This window comes from Nycticebus coucang, chromosome 3 (genome assembly GCF_027406575.1).
Source record: "Nycticebus coucang isolate mNycCou1 chromosome 3, mNycCou1.pri, whole genome shotgun sequence".
Lineage (NCBI taxonomy): Eukaryota > Metazoa > Chordata > Mammalia > Primates > Lorisidae > Nycticebus > Nycticebus coucang.
Genome location: NC_069782.1, coordinates 43,911,599 through 43,929,591, shown reverse-complemented (window position 1 = coordinate 43,929,591; position 17,993 = coordinate 43,911,599). Strand labels below are relative to the sequence as shown.

Below are 17,993 nucleotides of genomic sequence, written 5' to 3'. Positions count from 1 at the left end.
TATGTTGGAAAAACACTGTAGACTTAATTAAATTTTAATTTATATAAAAATTCCTGAATTATTCTTATTGTAGGTGGGTACTATGCACAAATCACACAGAACCAGTGAAAGGCTTTTTAGGCAGATATCTTCGAAGGAAACTGATAGAGATGGAAATTGAGAGGAACGTACGCAACAACGACCTCGTCAAGATTATAGACTGGATTCCCAAGACGTGGCATCATCTCAACAGTTTTTTGGAAACACACAGTTCTTCTGACGTTACCATTGGTGAGTTTCAAGATGACAATATGCCATGTTTCAGGAACTGGGAGTACTTGGTAAAAAGGACCAGATTGGATGGTAGAAAATAACAAGCAAGGTTAAAGTTTTTTCAAACTCCTAAAGATTTAAATTCACTTTTTTCTTTTCTACTAAGCTTTATATTTATAGTCAGAATATTACTGAGATCAAATAAGTTAAATATGGATAAATATCTAAAAATCAGATACCCATTAGAAATAAATTATATCTGTTTAAGTTACTTTTTATAATAAAAAAATTTTAGCTAATAGCTCACATGAAATAAAATTGTGACATATGCTAGAGATAATTTACATGCTTTACATATAGATAATTTAGGTGTTTTGTATTTTTCATGAAGACAAAACTGATTGAATTATTTCTCTTTAGTTGGCATAAATATGTCAAATTTTGTATTTTTTCCTAAAGTGTATGTATGGAAGTCCCTTTGCCACTGTGATGGATATAATAATGTACTTATCTATAGACACCATGTACATTAGAAAGAAGAGCTCTACAGTGGAGTCAGAGTCCCATGCTGAGTCCCAGTTCTATAAATAATGTCATATTTTGTATTTGGTAATTCATTTAAGCATGGATTTGTTGCTATAAAATCTAGGTTGACTGTATTATGATCTTTATGAGTTCTGTTAACTCTAATATATTATGCTTTTATGTTAATATTTTATTATAAAAAAGAAAAGAGAAGACAGAAGATTGGGTCTTCAGGAAACTTACTTTAACAATAATCAAATTGGCCAACATTATAATTTGCTAAGACTCTCACAAGAAGCATACTAAGTCCTCCAAAATGATGTCTAAATATTACATGTGTCTATAATGTTAAAATAATGCTTCTCAAAAACATCTTGTTATTTGTTTTCTTCTCAGGGCCCCGACTTTTCCTTCCTTGCCCCATGGATGTTGAAGGTTCTCGAGTATGGTTCATGGATCTCTGGAACTATTCTTTGGTACCTTATGTTTTGGAGGCAGTAAGAGAAGGTCTTCAGGTATAGTACTCGATTTTCTTTACAATATTAAAAACAAAACAAATCATTCTTTTAAAAGGAAAAAAATTCATATTTCTGGGTATTTACATAGAAAGCTGCAGGGATGAACAATATAGAGTAATAAAGCTTTCAAAAGCAACTACTTAGTATGCAATATTTTTGCTTTCCTGAGAACAAATATGTGAGAGAAAGAGCACAGTTATTTAACAACTACACATCTAAGGCCACATTTGTTGCTATGCATTTTTATAGACCATTCTTATTAGGTAGCCAGTCATTTTCCCAGTTCTACATTTTATGACACCTCTATGTTTACATGGGCTGATCACCTAATTTTCAACGAGAAGCTTTTCCAAGTAGATTCCCTGCTTTTAGTGTGTTTCATTGTTTGAAATCCTTTAATGTCCTTGCAATATCCTTTATTATTTTTGAAGGAGTGCTCTAAATTCTAAGGCAGTTGGTTGACTGAGTTGGTCTTTTTCTTCAATGACGAGTTGGTTTAGCAGCATCTCTGCTATTCCTTTCACAAATCTAAAATCACGAAGACCCGCAGCCAGCCCTTTTCTTTATTCTGCTTTTTTTTTTTTTATTTCAAGTTAATGTGAAGGTATAAACAACTAGGTCACAATATTTTCATTTATTAGGTAGAGTCCCTTTTGTAGCTGTGTCTCACACCCATATACCCTTACGTTGTCCCCATTAAGTGGGAACAGAACAAGCCCCTCACCTCCTCTCTTCTCCTTCCGCCCTCACTCTCCACCCTCCCACCTGCTCCCTCCAACCTACTTGAATTGAATCGAAATTTTCTCTTATATGGGCGTGTAGTAGATCAACTACTGGTTTCATAATAGTATTGAGTACATTGGATATTTTGTTTTCCACTTTTGTGATACTTTACTAAGGAAACAGTGTTTCATCTCCATCTAGGTTAATACTAAAGATATAAAGTCACCATATTTTTTATGGCTGAATAGTATTCCATGGTATACATATACCACAGCTTGTTAATTTATTCCTGGGTTGGTGGACATTTAGGTTGTTTCCACATTTTGGTGATTGTAAATTGAGCTTGCAATAAAGTCTAGTGCAAATGTCTTTACAATACAATGATTTTTTTTTCTTCTGGGGAGATGCCTAGCTGTAGGATTGCCTGATGAAATAGGAGGACTAATTTGAGTTCTTTGAGGATTCTCCATACTTCCTTCCAAAGAGGCTGTATTAGTATTAGTTTGCAATCCCATCAACAGTGTAAAAGTGTTCCCCTCTCTCCACATCCACACCAGCATCTGCAGCTTTGGAACTTTGTCATGTGAGCTATTCTCACTGGGGTAAGATGATATCTCAGGGTGATTTTGATTTGCATTTCTCTGATTAGGGACGATGTTTGTTATGTCTGTTAGCCATTCATCTGTCTTCCTCAGAGAAGGTTCTGTTTGTGTCTCTTGCCCGGTGATACATGGATTGTTTTCTCGTTTTTGTTAATTAATTTGAGTTTTCTATAGATCCTAGTTATCAAGCCTTTGTCAGATTCACAACGTGCAAATATCTTTTCCCATTCTGACGGTTGTCTATTTACTTTGTTATATCCTTAGCTTTACACAATCTTTTTAGTTTAATTAAGTCCCATTTGTTTATTTTTGTTGTTGTTGCAATTGCTGCTGAAATCTTCTTCATAAAATCTTTCCCAGTCCAACATCCTCAAGAGTTTTTCCCACACTTTTTTCTAGGATTTTTATCATTTCATATCTTAGATTTAAATCTTTTGGACATCCTGAGTCAATATTAGTTAAGTGTTGAAATTTGTGGGTCCATTTTCAGTTTTTTACATGTAATTATCCAGTTCTCCCAGTGCCATTTATTGAATAGGGGTTCTTTACTCCAGTGTATGCTTTTGTTCAGTTTATCAAAGCTTAGATGGCTATAAGAGACTGGTTTTATCTCTTGTTTTCTATTCAGTTCCATATCTGTATCTCCATTTTTGTGCCAATATCATGCTGTTTTAATCACTGTGGACTTGGAATATAACCTAAAGTCTGATAAAGCGATGCCTCTGTCTTTCTTTTTATTACTAAGCTCAGCCTGGATTTCTTTCTGGTTCTATACACATGAAGAACCATTTTTTCCAAGTCTTCAAAGTTAGATGTTGGTACTTTAATGGGGAGTGCATTGAATCTGTAGATTACTCTCGGTAGTATGGGCATTTTAATAATGTTGTTGCTTCCCAGAAAAGATCATGGTATGTTCTTCCATTTGTTAATGTCTTCTGCTATTTTTTTCCTTAGGATTTCATAATTGTCTGTGTAGAGGTCCTTCACCTCTTTTGTTATGTATATTCCCAGGTATTCCATTTACTTTGAAGCTACTATGAAGGAAACTGTCTTTGATTAGTTTCTCAACTTAGCTATTATTGGTGTATATAAAGGCTGAAGATTTGTGGACATTGATTTTATACCCTAAGATGTTACTCTTTTCCTTGATCACTTCCAGAAGTCTTGTGGCTGAGTCTCTGGGGTTCTCTAAATACATATAAGATCATATCATGGGTGAATAGCAACAGTTTGACCTCCTCTGCCCCCATTTGGATATACTTTATATCCATCTCTTGCCTGATTTCATTAGCTAGAACTTCCAGAACTATGTTGAATAGTAGTAATGAGAGAGAAAATCTTTGGTTCCAGTTCTAAGTGGAAAATATTTCAGTTTTACTCCATTTGTAATGATATTAACTGTGGGTTTGTTGTAGATGGCTTCTCAGATTAAGAATGTGACACCTTTGCCAATATCCTTAAGTGTTCTTGTCAGAAAAGGATGCTAAATTTTGACAAATGCTTTTTCTGCATCTATTGAGAGGATCAAATGGTCTTTGTTTTTGCTTCTAATAATATGGTGAATTACATTGTGTATTTGCATATGTTAAATCAGCCTTGCATCCCTGAGATGATGCCTACTGGATCATGATGTATAATTTTTCAATGTGTAGCTATAATCTATTGGCTAAGATTTTGTTGAGTATTTTTGCATCAATATTCATTAGTGAAATTGGTCTATAGCTCTCCTTTTTAGTTGGGTCCTTTCCTGGTTTTGGAATCAGGGTGATGTTTGCTTTATAAAATATGTTAGGGGAGGTTCTGTCCTTTTCAATATTTTAGGATAGTTTCTGCTATATAGATCCAAGCTCTTCTTTGAAAGTTTGATAGAATTCTGGTGTAAAGCCACCTGATCTAGGGATTTTTTTTTTGTCGTTGTTGGAAGATTTTTATTGTTTCTTCAGTCTCAGTGCTTGATATTTGTCTGTTCAAGAGATCTGTTTCTTTCTGGTTAAGTCTAGATAGAGGAAGTGATTCCAGGTATTGGTTCATTTCCTCCACATTGTCAAATTTCTGGGTGTAGAACTTCTTGTAATGGTCAGAGATAATTTCTTGTATGTCTCTGATATCTGTTGTTATCTCCCCTTTTTTGTTTTTGATTGAGGTTGTTAGAGATTTTCTTTTTCTGTTTCTAGTTAATCTGGACAAAGGTTGATTGATTTTATTTATATTTTTGAAGAACCAACTTTTTATTTCATTAATTTTCTGAATGATTATTTATTTTCAATTTCATTTATTTCTGGTTTAATTTTGGTTTTTCTTCACTGCTGCTATGTTTGGGATTGGATTGCTCTTCCTTTTCCATTTCCTAAAGATGATTCATTTGTTTCTTGATGTTCTCTCTTGGTGATTTTCAGATGTGTGCATTTTATGAAATAAATTTCCCTCTTAGGACTGCTTTTGTGTATCCCATAGGTTTTGGTACTTATAGCTTCATTATTGTTATCGAGGAATTTTATAATTTTCTCCTTTACTTCTTCTCTTAGCCAACTGTCATTCAGCAAAAGGTTGTTTAGTTTCCATGACTTTGTGCAGAGATGAAAATTTTTATTGGAGTTGAGTTCCATCTTTATTACCTTGTAGTCTGAGAATATGCAAGGTATAATTTCTATTCATTTAATTTTGTTAAGGTTTTATTTTTGACCTAGGATATGATCTATTTTGCAATATATTCTATGGGCTGGCTAGAAGAACATATATTACTTAACTTTGGGATGGTGTGTTCTATATATGTCCATCATGCCCATTTGTTCTAGAGTTGCATTTCTGTTCCTTGTATCTTTGTTTAGTTTCTGTTCAGATGATATTTCCAGTTCAATAATAGCTAGGGATGTTAAAGTCCCTAGCTATTATGGTATTATAGGATATTATATTGCTCTGACCAATTAAGGTCTGTTCCATAAATCTGGGAGCATTTAAGTTGGGCGCATGAATATTTGGAATTGAAATGTCCTCTTGTTGTATTATTCCCTTAAGGAGTATGTAGAGATGATCTTTGTCTTTCTTAACGTTAGGTGCTTTAAATCCACTTGTACCTGAAAATAAGATTGCAATCCTCCTTTCTTCTGATTTCCATTTGCCTGAAATATTGTTTTCTAACCCTTGATCCTTAGTCTTGTTTTATCCTTAGCAGTCAAGTGTGTTTCGTGAAGACATAATATAGATGGGTTGTGCTTTTTGTTAATCCAATCGGCCAGTCTATGCCTCTTCATATTTATATGAATTTTTTCTAGATATAGTTTTTATAATAAACTCTTATCCAAGTATTATGAAATTCTCCTTATGTCATATTTTCTTGCCAATATATAAACAGAAAAGGAATCTATTTAAAAAATTTAAATGATAATACTAAAAATGCTTAGCTTCCTTGGATGTCATTTTTAAAAGGTATATGTGTTTTTCTTTCATATTTATATCAATATTATTTTTAAAACACTTCTGAGTATCATAATTCTTAGAGCTTCTGTTTGGGCAAAAACATAGTCACTTAAGAAATAACAGTTTCTCAAACTAAAACTGAGAGATACTTCAAAAATACTTTTGAAAAGAGATAGAAAGTGTCTCAAGTCTCTTGTTTAGTTTGTGACATTTAGTAATAGATCAGTGTGAAATATGAGTCAACTGTGATGTGAGGACATGTGGAAGGGAAACAAAAGAAAACCCTTAGGTTAGTCAACAGTTCACATGACCATCAAAGGCTGTGCTGGACCAGAAAAGTATGTCAACAGAAAATATTTCCAGGCTGCTTCATCAATGCCTTCTGGAGGAGCAGAAAGTAGAGGAATCTTACAATACACGAACCAGGTCCTTGGATCTATTGGCAGGAAGGAACCTTGAATTGGAAGAGAGGTAGGGACACAAAGCCTTATTGTAAATGTGAAACTCTTAGTTGAAAGGAATAAAAACAATTTCTTTTGAGGTTGAAAGCTGATTCTGTGGTGAGGAATGCTCTCTTGCCAGATGTTCTAGTTTGAAAAAATGTTGGTGATACAATGGATTTTGATTTTTATTCTAGTGATCTTCCTTGAAATGTCAGCAATCAACTCATCTCATTCTGAATATTTAAATTTCTCTTCTTTTAATTCTTTTTCTATAATATCTGTCTCACTCCAAAATACAGAGTTGGGCCCACTTAGCTTTTCATTGTTCACTTCCAATGTTGCTGTCCTGGATAGTTCTTTAAAGCCTGGCATCAGTTGTTTCTATGCTCAGATTCTTTTATTTTAACATAATTAAGCTTTCTAAGAATTACACGTTTTTCCTTCAATCAGTTTAAGTTGTATGGCAAGCTAAATTTTACATCTTTTACAAGTAGTTTTTTAACTGAGAGAAAACTTCTGCTCTAAAAGAAGAAAACTACAATGAAAAACAAACAAAAAAAAATCTAATGTTCTGACCTCTACTATTTCTTAAGGAAATGCACAGATATCACTACCTAGATTCCTTTTCTTTAGACAAGGCTAAAATCTTCATATCACTTCTCTAGAGGAAGCTCAAAAGGAAATTTTAAGGCCATCCATAAAGTTTTCATTATGTCAGTATCCACCATTTTGATTTTGTCTCACTGAACCAAAACAAACCACACAGAACACCCACCTACCTACAAACCAAAGTTTGTTACCTGGTGATCAGGATTGTTCTTGGTAGTGCAAGTGAATGGGATAGAGACATTACATTAATAGTGTGTCCATGTTACTGTCCCCTTCTCTTAATTTTATCTTTGCTTTCTGTGCTGCCTCTAGCATTCTACTATTTTTACAAGGTCCCATTAATCTCTTTATCTTTATGGTGCCCTTTCCAGTCTCAGCTTTGCTTCTAGCTTAAAAATGTTTAACATTTCTTGGATTCATCTTCTTTTCTTTAATCTACTTCCAGTACTTTAGGCTATATTGTCTCTTTTTTACTGGGCAATTTGCCTCTATACAGGTTCTTGCAAAGTTGTGGTATCAGTTTGTATTTTTCCACTTCTTTTACTAGTGGTCTTATACGTAATCATTTACAAAGAGTTTTTGCAGGAAACAATATGATTATAAGAAGAAGTTGGTAAAAGGAAAATATTTATCAGAGAACATATGCTTACTTTCAAAGAACCTTTGAGTACTGTGAAGTAGACAGAGATAAATAAGTCTTTTTTTCTTTTATTCATCATTTTCCAAAGCCATTTTAGGACAGTACTCAATTTAGTGTCAAGCATGATCTTTTTGTCAGTACTTCATATTTAGAACTTTTATTTTTTAAAATTGAGTTTTCTCTTGGTTTGTAAAATGCTAATTAAGATAAATATGGATAATCATTTCTATATGTATTTATAACAATCCTTATATTCTCCCTCAAATGCTGATCTCAAAAGTTCAGTTTTATTTTGTCCAGCCTTTAAGTTTAAAGTGATCTACTTAAACAGATATATGTTTAAAGCCTGGTAAATTATATACACCAGGCCTTATTAAATATATATATTGAATTCCCTTTGAAAGTCCCATAAGAATTCAATATACAAAAAGTGGTGGGGTTCAATTAGAATTTACCTTTTTTACTGAAAATAAATGTCTATTAATGTGCTAAATGTGTGATCATCATTTAGATGTATGGGAAACGCACGCCATGGGAAGATCCCTCAAAGTGGGTGCTTGACACCTACCCATGGAACTCAACATCTTTGCCTCAGGAGAGCCCAGCATTACTGCAGTTGCGACCAGAAGATGTTGGGTATGAGGGTTGCATATCCACTAAGGAAGCCACAACCTCAAAGCACATTCCACAGACTGACACAGAAGGTGATCCCCTGGTAAGGAACCGATGTTCAATTCTTCCCATTTAATCTTTATTGTAGTGAAATTCTTAGTATTTAATCACTTGTGTCAAAGACATTAGTTATCCTAGGCAATATTTGACACAGTTTCAACTACTACCTTTGGCTGGCTTTTGTTAGGTGAAGTTCTTAAGATGAAAGCCCACCTTGTGTGCTTAACAATAATTGAGAAATACTTATACCAGGCTGAATGCTTGACCATAATGTTTCCCTTATTTAAATTGTGTAAATAAGAAGTAGAAATTTTACATATCATGACTCTACTCAGTAGGGTATTGAATTGGAAATTGCATTTTGTTCTTAAATGGAAAAACAAAAAGAATACAATATAATACACACTTGGAGAGTTAAAGAACATTTATATATATCAACTAGCACCAGCCTGACTAAATGTAAACTTAGTCTTCTGTTGCTTACAGTAGAGAAAGATAAACTGGCTTGAAAATTAAAGGGAAGTTATGCTTTATTTTTCAAAATACTAGAATAATATGAATAAGTGTCTATAAAATTCCAAAGTATGAATATTCTGAAAATATTAAGGATGTGGTATTATTAGGAAAAAACTATTTTAATTCATTTATTTTTTACTTTTGTAGATTACTTTTCATATATTGGTCTCAAATGCGGTGTGTTTGTTAGCACATCATTTTAGGACTGAAGAGATTATTGGACTTGTACAACCAATACCCCAAAATGATAACAAGATAAAAGATATATCATTGCTTCAAGCTAATGTACTCAAAAAGGAAATGATTGAAAATCATAAGCTATGACCATACCCAAGGACATAGAATGACTTGATATTTTGTAGAATACTCTTAACCACTTAAACATACACATCATCATCTCAGCTGATCATTCTTAACATTTGGAGAGTGACATATGGGAAAGCTAATAAACTTTCAATATGCTCTCCCCAGGAAAATGCAGAGACACAGGAAATTTTCCACACTATTTTAACAGTTCCATAAAATCACAGAAGTAGACACATACACCCATGCAAAGTCCAGGGATTCACTGTATAAGATTTCTGATCTAGATTATAAATTCTATAAAGGTAGGCATATTTTTATAATGTGGTACCTGACCCTTTAAGCAATACATGATTAGTAATCAATGGTGATGGTGAAATTGGCTTAAATTTGGCATAACTGTGTCTATACAGTACATAATTGCTGATCGAATGGCTAAAATTTAATAGAGTAATTATAAGGTTTAGAATACAAATATGGATTATTTAATCTGAATTTTTCATAGATTCCAGTACTACCATTGCAATTTTGGTACATTGTCTCAGACAAGGAGAGATATGTGTGGAGTTTCTTTTCAGGGTTAGTCTGTTGAGTGTACTCCTCTCTCAATTACCACAGTCCAGGTTGGTTAACTGCATTAAGCACTCTTGTCCTTAGTCTGAATGCTCTTTTCTTTGTTCATGGCAATGAGCTCCAAGATTTCCCATTCTGACATGGGAATTAGGCTGAAAATTTCTGCTCTGCTGAACAACTTCAGAAACAAGCAGCTGTGATATCTTGCATGCTCAATGGCAGATATCATTGAAAAATAAATAGTTGCATGAGGCACGTTTCTCATTAAAAATAAATATTCTCTATCTGCTTTTATTTCTATGTATTTATATAATTATTGATTTAAGGCAAAGTATCTGCAGTCCAATATAAATCAGAAATCCTAGCAAGAAAATCCACAATTTTGTGTCAAATATCTGGGTTTGAATCTGAACAAGGATGGATGTTTTAGGTATATGTCACACTGTTTTTAAAATGTGATGTGTATTCATCATTTACAATAATCTGAATGTTAATAATGTACAGACTTAGTGCTAAAAACTGGTGATCAGAAGGTAAGTAAGATATAATTTCTGATCTCAAGGAGGCCACAGTACAGTGGAAGAGAGATACATCTACCTATGCAAACTGATAAGGACAGAGATACATCCTAGGTAAAGTTGTGAGCACTAAGAAGTGGTTATAAGACATTTCACAGGGAAGATGTTCAGGATGGGTCTTGAAGGATGGATAGGAGCTTATATAGTTGGAGGGAGAATATCTAAAATTAAGGAAACACGTCAAACGTTATGGAACAGCATAATAAAAATGATGAGTTTAGGGAGTTATATACAAATTGGTGAGAGGAATTAAAGCTACAGAAGTATACAATTGCTAGATCATGCCAACCATTCTTTATCTTTGCAGGAAGTTAAAACTTAGTCACCTCGAGGATGGAAAGCCACCAGAGGTTTTTGAGCTGTGGCTTACCTAGTTAGATTTGTCATTTCTAAAGATCTCTTTCATAACAGAGTAGAGGACAAATTGAAGGAGAGAGGCTGTAAGCTGGGAGACGAGCAGATCTGTAAGTACCAGAGATGATAAGGACCTGACCAAGGGTTTAAAAAAGACAGACTTTATGATTATAGGTGTCTTTGTCCATAGAGCATTTCTATAACAGGGTACCTGAGGCTGGATACCTTATAAAGAAAACCAGTTCATTTGGCTCCTAATTCTGGTCTTTGGAAGGTCTAGGATTGTGTAGCTGGATCAGGTGGAGACCTCATGCTGCTTCAAGTCATCGTGGAAAACAGACAGGGCGTGGGAGTGTGCAAAGAGATTAGATGGTGAGAGAGGAAGCCAGATTCTCTTTATCAGTCTGCTCTTGTGAGGGAGCTAATCCATTCCTTCCAGAGTGAGAATTCACACCCATGGGGAGGGCATTCTTCTATTCATGAAGAATCTACCCCCATGTCTCAAACACCTCCTACTAGCCCCATCACCCAGCTCTGCCACAATGAAGATTAAATTTCAGCATGAATTTTGGCAAGGATGAACCACATCCAAGCCACAGCAATGGGTATGAGGAAGAAACAGGGAGGAAGAGAAGAGAGAAATACTTTGGTAGGGGGATGATGATCTCTCACAATGATGATCGAATCGTACCTAACCTTCCCTCCCTGTGTAATTTCATTTCATTTGAGTTCATAAAGTAATACTGTGTGAAGGCAAAGGAAAGTAAGAACTTATCCTAATGAAATGTATTTATTATACTACATGTCACCTTTTCAAAACTGAAGACTTTAATAATAATACTATGCAATAAAACTTTTACAGTATTCAGCATTCAAGTGTTTTCAAACATTTGTGACTAAGATACAATCATATCATTTTAAACAGACATCGTTAAACATCTCTACTCTTTGTAGATTGGGAGGGCACTCAAAAAACATGGTTTTTTTTTTAAATAAATAAGTTTCAACCAATAATTGAATATATAGCCAGCTACTAATGGGGGATGGAATGGTAAAGGAGAGAATGAAGATGATTGTATGTGAGGTAGGAGGGTGTGGGTGTGTGAGAGAGAGCAGAGGAGAGAGAAGGGAGAGGAAGAGGCTGTGTTGAGGACGACATTTGGCTTTTGGGCTTCCTGGGTTTAAGGTTACTACCATCTACTTTTACGTTATAGCCTACTGTAGCTGATTGAATACATTTTGAGAGTTAGACTGAAAATTAGGTTAAAATATTGTCCTGAAGACTATTAAAATGACTTGAAAGTATTCTGTAACTGTAGCCTGTCAGAAAGACATTCTCGCTGAAGTTGATGATTTCCAGGTTATGGTTTATTTCACAAGCATTGACTGCACACATGTCTACCACCGAGCACACAGGCATGCAGAGTACATCATCTGACCAAGGAACCCCTTTTAAGATTTCTCCATTCTACTATTCTAAATTGGAAAATAGAAGATCAACCATGACTACTTTATAAGATAATAAAATTAATATGATATAAAAATTATTACAACTTGTAGGAAATGTTGATGAAAAGAAGTCCACTATCTTCATGAGATAATGCATCAATCTTTCTATGCTTTCTAAAATCGTTAAGCTGTTTATCCACAATTTGCTTTTAAATGATTGTTTTTTAACTTTGTTCTCTTAACAGTGGAGTTCCACATCTATCAAAATCCAGGCAATTTGCTGCTTTTTATTTTATAATAGATGGAAATTTTTGCTGCCTTTCTCCCCAGGTTCTTTCACCCATATGTTCTTCTTACTAAAACAAATATTTCCATTCACCTTTAAGCCTAGAAAACTTAGACAGCCACTACTGTTCCAGAACATGGTTTTTGTTTTCAGTGATATGCCAATCATATTTTAGCCAGAAATTCAAAAACAAAATTTGACAGTGATTCTTTCCTTCTCCCTCTTCCAATGCTCCTGGTCCACTTCATTCAGTCGCCCCCTCTCGTCAGCTGTACGGCAGCTGGCTTCATTCCTCTCGTCCCCTCCTTCTCTCCAGGGACGGCGTGTGTGCGCCTGCGTATGCGCCGATGTGTGTGTGAACACGCACGACTTTCAGTTGCCATTCAGGGCTCTCTGCTTCTCCCAGCCAACAAGCTAGGAAGCTGGGCCTGCTCTTCCAGCAATGGACCCCGATGTCCAGCTGTGATACAGTTCCCTTTCCAGTATCCCTGCTGGAGCAGTCTTCATTCACAGCCCCAAATAAGAGTTATCTACTAGCCCTGTTTGGTCCTTATGGTTTGGTGTTGTGGTCATATTTGGGGGACATGGTTGTCGGAGCCAGAGGCACTGGTGACAATGTAAAATTATTTTCCGGTTTCTCTTCCTGATGGGATGAGATGGTTGTTTAATATGGCCCAGGTCCTTGTCTGGGTAGGACTTGCTTGCTCAATGCATCATCGCCTACATCAATGTCTCTGTTTTCTTTCTTCAGATGAATATGCTGATGAAACTCCAAGAAGCAGCCAATTACTCGGGTACACAGAGCTGTGAGAGTGAAGGCAGCCGCCACCGTGAAGACGTTGTGGACTCATCTCTTGAGTCTACCCTCTAAAGGGTGAAAAGTGTTAGTGGGAAAGACTATGCTTTAAAAAACAAAATGTTTGAAAAGAAAGATATTTTCACTAAACCACTGCCAGTATAAAAGCACCCTGTCAAGGGCCCTGACCCGGGGTCATGGTCTCCAAGGAGGCAGCACAATCAAGTCTGAACTGCCAAGATACTAAATTGAGATGGAAGCTTAACTTTATTTTATTTCTAAGCATTTTTATATCCGTGGAGTGATAGAAGGCTCCATTACTCAACTGGACAGGACCCGAGAGACAGGGCAACTGAATAGATTGCACATGAAATAGCCCAACTGGAATTTCTTTTTAGTCCTCCTTAAAAGTTTACAATGCAGATCTTTCTTTCTTTCTTGTTTTTCCCTTTGTTCCTTCCTCTTTGTTTCCTCTGAGGAGCTCCCCAGGTAGGGTCTGCTCTTTTAACTCGTCCGACCTCCTTTGTGCCGCGTGGTGCTGGTCACAGGGCTCCAGTGGTGTCCGTGTTGTGCGCTCACCCCATTCCTGGACGGGTCCAAGAGGCCAGTCCTCCATAAGCACAAATGGAATTGTGCAACCACCAGAGCAACACTACTGGGGCAAACTGGGGAAGTGCCGCTTGACTTCTAACTGCCGTGTGCTCATGATGTGCTCCGCCAACTGCTAGTCCATGAGTCACAGGTTTTATAAGGTTGTTTTTATCACAGTGGTCTTTTTAAACCACCTGTCCACGCCCTTAACAAGAGTTTTATACCAATTATTAGTCAACACTGAAAAAAGGCTTTTTTAGGGCTTTATGTGTTTGAGCCTTTTCAGTGAAAGAGGGAACATTTCCTATGGTGCTGTCTCACTGCCTTAAAACTGATTTCTACAACAGTTTAACAGTTGGTTTAAATCCTAAACCATTGGTAATTTCCACTGTCTTTTCATTTACAATCAAGCAACACCAGTTAAACTAGTAGCCTCATCTCTCTCTCTCTCTCTCTCTCTTTTCTTTAAGAAATGGATAGGAGAAAGATCAGCATTTTTACCTTGTGAATAGATTGCTTTGCCTAATCCTCCAAAATGTTCAAGTAACCCAGAAACCCTCTTTGAAGTCACTTAAAAGCTGAGACATGTGGCAAAATTCTATCCAGTTCAAAGTGAAGGAGATTCAGAAGGTGGGATTTTGAGTTCTTATCCAGCAGAGCAGAGCTGGAGGCACTGGATTTAGCATGAGCACAACTATTTGGCTTTCCTCCCCTATTCTTTTTTTTTAATTAGTTTTGACGCATGTTATTTTGATAGCTATTGTTGTACGTAATGAGAAATTCAGCATTAAAGAACACTGAAGCAGTAAAATCACTGTGGAAGAGGAAGCGTTTATACTGTAAAGGACGGTTAGATTTGCACAGTCTACTGGGTAGGTATTGTAAATAATAATTTTTAAAACCTGCACAAGTCCAAACAAACACAAACAAAATTGTATTTTATCCTGTTGGTGTGAAGAGGTGTTTCACTTGCTGAGATTTCCTGTACGTTACAAACAAATACAGAATGCAAACCTTCAAAACTGTTATTATCTGGTGTTTGTCCTGTATTTACAGTTGTTATGACTACGCAGGAGCTATCAGTGCTAGAGTGAGCATGCTTCAAAACTGTACATGAAGCCAATATATTTTTGGATAAGTAAAACTGTCTGAGAGTACATCTGTCCTGGCAGGCTTTAAAGAGCGTGCATGAAAACTGATCAGAGTCATTGGAGAAGTTACCACCACACACAGAGGACAGGTTTTAAGTTCATAAAACCCAAGGGCTAGGCCACAGTGTAGACTTGTTCTATGCATGTAAAAATGTGTTACTTTTAGGACGTGTAATTGGTGCTACTCTCTGTGACCACTCATGGGTCAGTTGCTCTAGAAAGAACAACACCACCATAAGACATCTGTGCAGTTTTCAGAGTGTCACTGAGTATATAGGTCCTTACACGGTGCTATTGCCCTAAGGGAAATCCGAATAGGATTTATGCACATAGAACTGTACACCCTGACTTTGAAGCCTCAAACATGGATCAAATCTGTTGTGAAACATCACTACATGTAGCTGGATGAGTGACTAGTTGCCCTTGTATGATATGTGATCTAAGAAAATCGCTAATCTTTTCCTGCCATTTTGAGAAACACAGTCCAAACATGACCATAAACCGACGTTTCCTGCAATACACCCCAGTAGGTCCACCTAGTTTACAACTTAAACTAGTTTGTGAAACATTTGTCTGTATACATTTTATATTTTGTACATTTTTGATGTAACATATCATGTAAATAGACGGAAACAGTGAAATAAATCATCAGAAAAGTTTTTGTAGTCTTTGTAAAGCCCCAACAATAAGTACTTGGTGTCAATGGACTTGACTGGATGATGTATTTTCTATTAGTTTATTGTTCCTCTAGCTTGTAAACCAGCTTGCATATATTTTTTTGCAAACGTGCACCCTGTATCTGTCTAAATTATTACTTTGCCATTAAAGTGGAATTATTTATTGACAACAAAGTGTGGTGTCTATGTATTAAATGTGGGAAAAAAATAATAATGTAACAGGAAGTGTCAAGCCTGTGCTTTTAATGTACTGTCAGTAGAGATGTATATGAATTTATATGTTATATACATCATAGAAAGGGCCTCAGAGCTTTTAAAATAAAAGCAATAGGTTTATATTTCAAAATAAGTTAACTCTGAATAGTCTTCCTAAATACCTACTCATAGGTAAGAATTAATATAAAATGTTGATATACACCAAGATCAATGCATTGAATGTTCAGGGTTTTTCTGTTTGTTTGTTTGTTTGTTTTTTTGCAGTTTTGGCCGGGGCTGGGTTTGAACCTGCCACCTGCGGCAATGGGGCCAGTGCCCTCCTCCTTTGAGCCACAGGCACCGCCCTGAATGTTTGGTTTTATTTCATTAAATCCTCTTATGAACTTTTAGGTCTAAAGATTAAAACAAAATAATTCTTTTGGTAGTACTTTTCTTTCTTTCCTAATTAGAGGAGACTACAAAAAGTAAAGGAACTCCTTTTAAAATTATAATTTCTTTCAAAGTATCTCAGGCTTCTCTTTAACCTCAGTAATTTGAATGTATATTTGAATAGTGTAAATAGAGTTTTAATTTTAAAAACCGGAAAACTTCTGCTTTTCAACAATTGTAGAGCAAAAATGAAAAGTATTAGCTAAAATGGGTCCATCATCCATAACGAATTACAGTTGCTACATCGGTTTCTTCACTCAGCTTGGGAGATTTAGGAAATTTCCACAATTCATTTTATCCAAATAAATACTGAATTAATCCAATACTTAAATACAATTCTGCTAAATGCAGTACCAGGCTGCATAAAAATGAATCCCAATGTTGTCATTCTCTGTATGACCTTGGCCAATTTACTAAAACTCTGTGTGCCTCATTTTTTTTCACCCATAAAGTGATGATAATAATAGTATCCATTCTCACACATTACTGTGGGGATCAAATGGGTTATTACATGCAAATGTCTTGAATGGCTAGTCCTCCAGACATTATAGCTGCTATAACAACCATTATTCTATAATAAATTAATAACTATGAAATATTCTATTTTCAGATGTTCTTGAGAATAATATGTACAGAAATTGTTTTAAAATCGTTTTTTAAAGGAATGTATCATTGAACTTTTTTTCCTTAGTTATAAAATGGGGATGGTAATAGTACTTCTACACAAGGATGCTGGGAAGATTGAGTTTAGATCAGTAAATCACTTAGAACAAACAACACCTGTTATCCAGGAAATTGTAAATAAGTATTAGGTGCTGTATTAATACTGCCATTAAAATAAATGAATAATATCAGTAATAAAAAAATATTCTCAGGACTCAGTTTACTCACCTGGATAATGTGATAATTAAAGTGTCTACTCATAAGACTTTTTTTTTTTTTTTAAAAAGAATGAATAGGGGTGGTTCCTGTGGCTCAATCGGTAAGGTGCCGGCCCCATATACCGAGGGTGGCCGGTTCAAACCCAACCCCGGCTGAACTGCAACCAAAAAAAAAATAGCCGGGCGTTGTGGCGGGCGCCTGTAGTCCCAGCTACTTGGGAGGCTGAGGCAAGAGAATCGCTTAAGCCCAAGAGTTGGAGGTTGCTGTGAGCTGTGATGCCACATCACTTTACCAAGGGCCATAAAGTGAGACGCTGTCTCTACAAAAAAAAAAAAGAATGAATATTGTAAAATACGTAAAGCACTCAAAAATTTATGTCACATCTATATAAATGTTAGCTATTGTTATTCAATAAAAGCTTATATATATGAACTTTTTATATATAAAGATTTATATATATATATATATACAAGTTTATATGCCTAATATGTGCAGTCAGTTTTTTTAGGAATTAGAGGAATTGAGTCACAGGCTATGATCCTGAAGGACTTAGTCGTCAGTAGAGTAGAATCTCCATCCTCTTCACTTTGACAAACACCTGTGTTCCCTACCGTGAGGATGGCCAGTGAAAAGCCTCCTGAATCGTTCACCAAATAGGTGCTACAGGTTATAGTATCAGATGCTAATGGAATCAATGATACCAATCAATTATGTTTGAATTTGGAGAAATTCAAGCTTCCTTATTTCAGGCTTTGGACTTTCACATTACAATATATATACATATATATTTA

The 17,993-nt window shown here is 35.5% G+C and overlaps 1 protein-coding gene across 5 annotated transcripts in view; it reads left to right on the top strand.

The window, feature by feature from the left end:
- Nucleotides 1-15,842, top strand: part of NAV3 (neuron navigator 3) — an 862,702-nt gene extending 846,860 nt beyond the window's left edge. For all 5 annotated transcript variants that reach the window (XM_053585283.1, XM_053585282.1, XM_053585281.1 and 2 more), the window contains 4 exons: nt 74-270; nt 1,174-1,292; nt 8,241-8,444; nt 13,212-15,842. In XM_053585283.1, the coding sequence (XP_053441258.1) occupies nt 74-270; nt 1,174-1,292; nt 8,241-8,444; nt 13,212-13,331 (640 nt within the window). In that variant the 3' untranslated portion in view covers nt 13,332-15,842. The remainder of the gene's footprint in view (nt 1-73; nt 271-1,173; nt 1,293-8,240; nt 8,445-13,211) is intronic.
- Nucleotides 15,843-17,993: the final 2,151 nt, after the last annotated feature.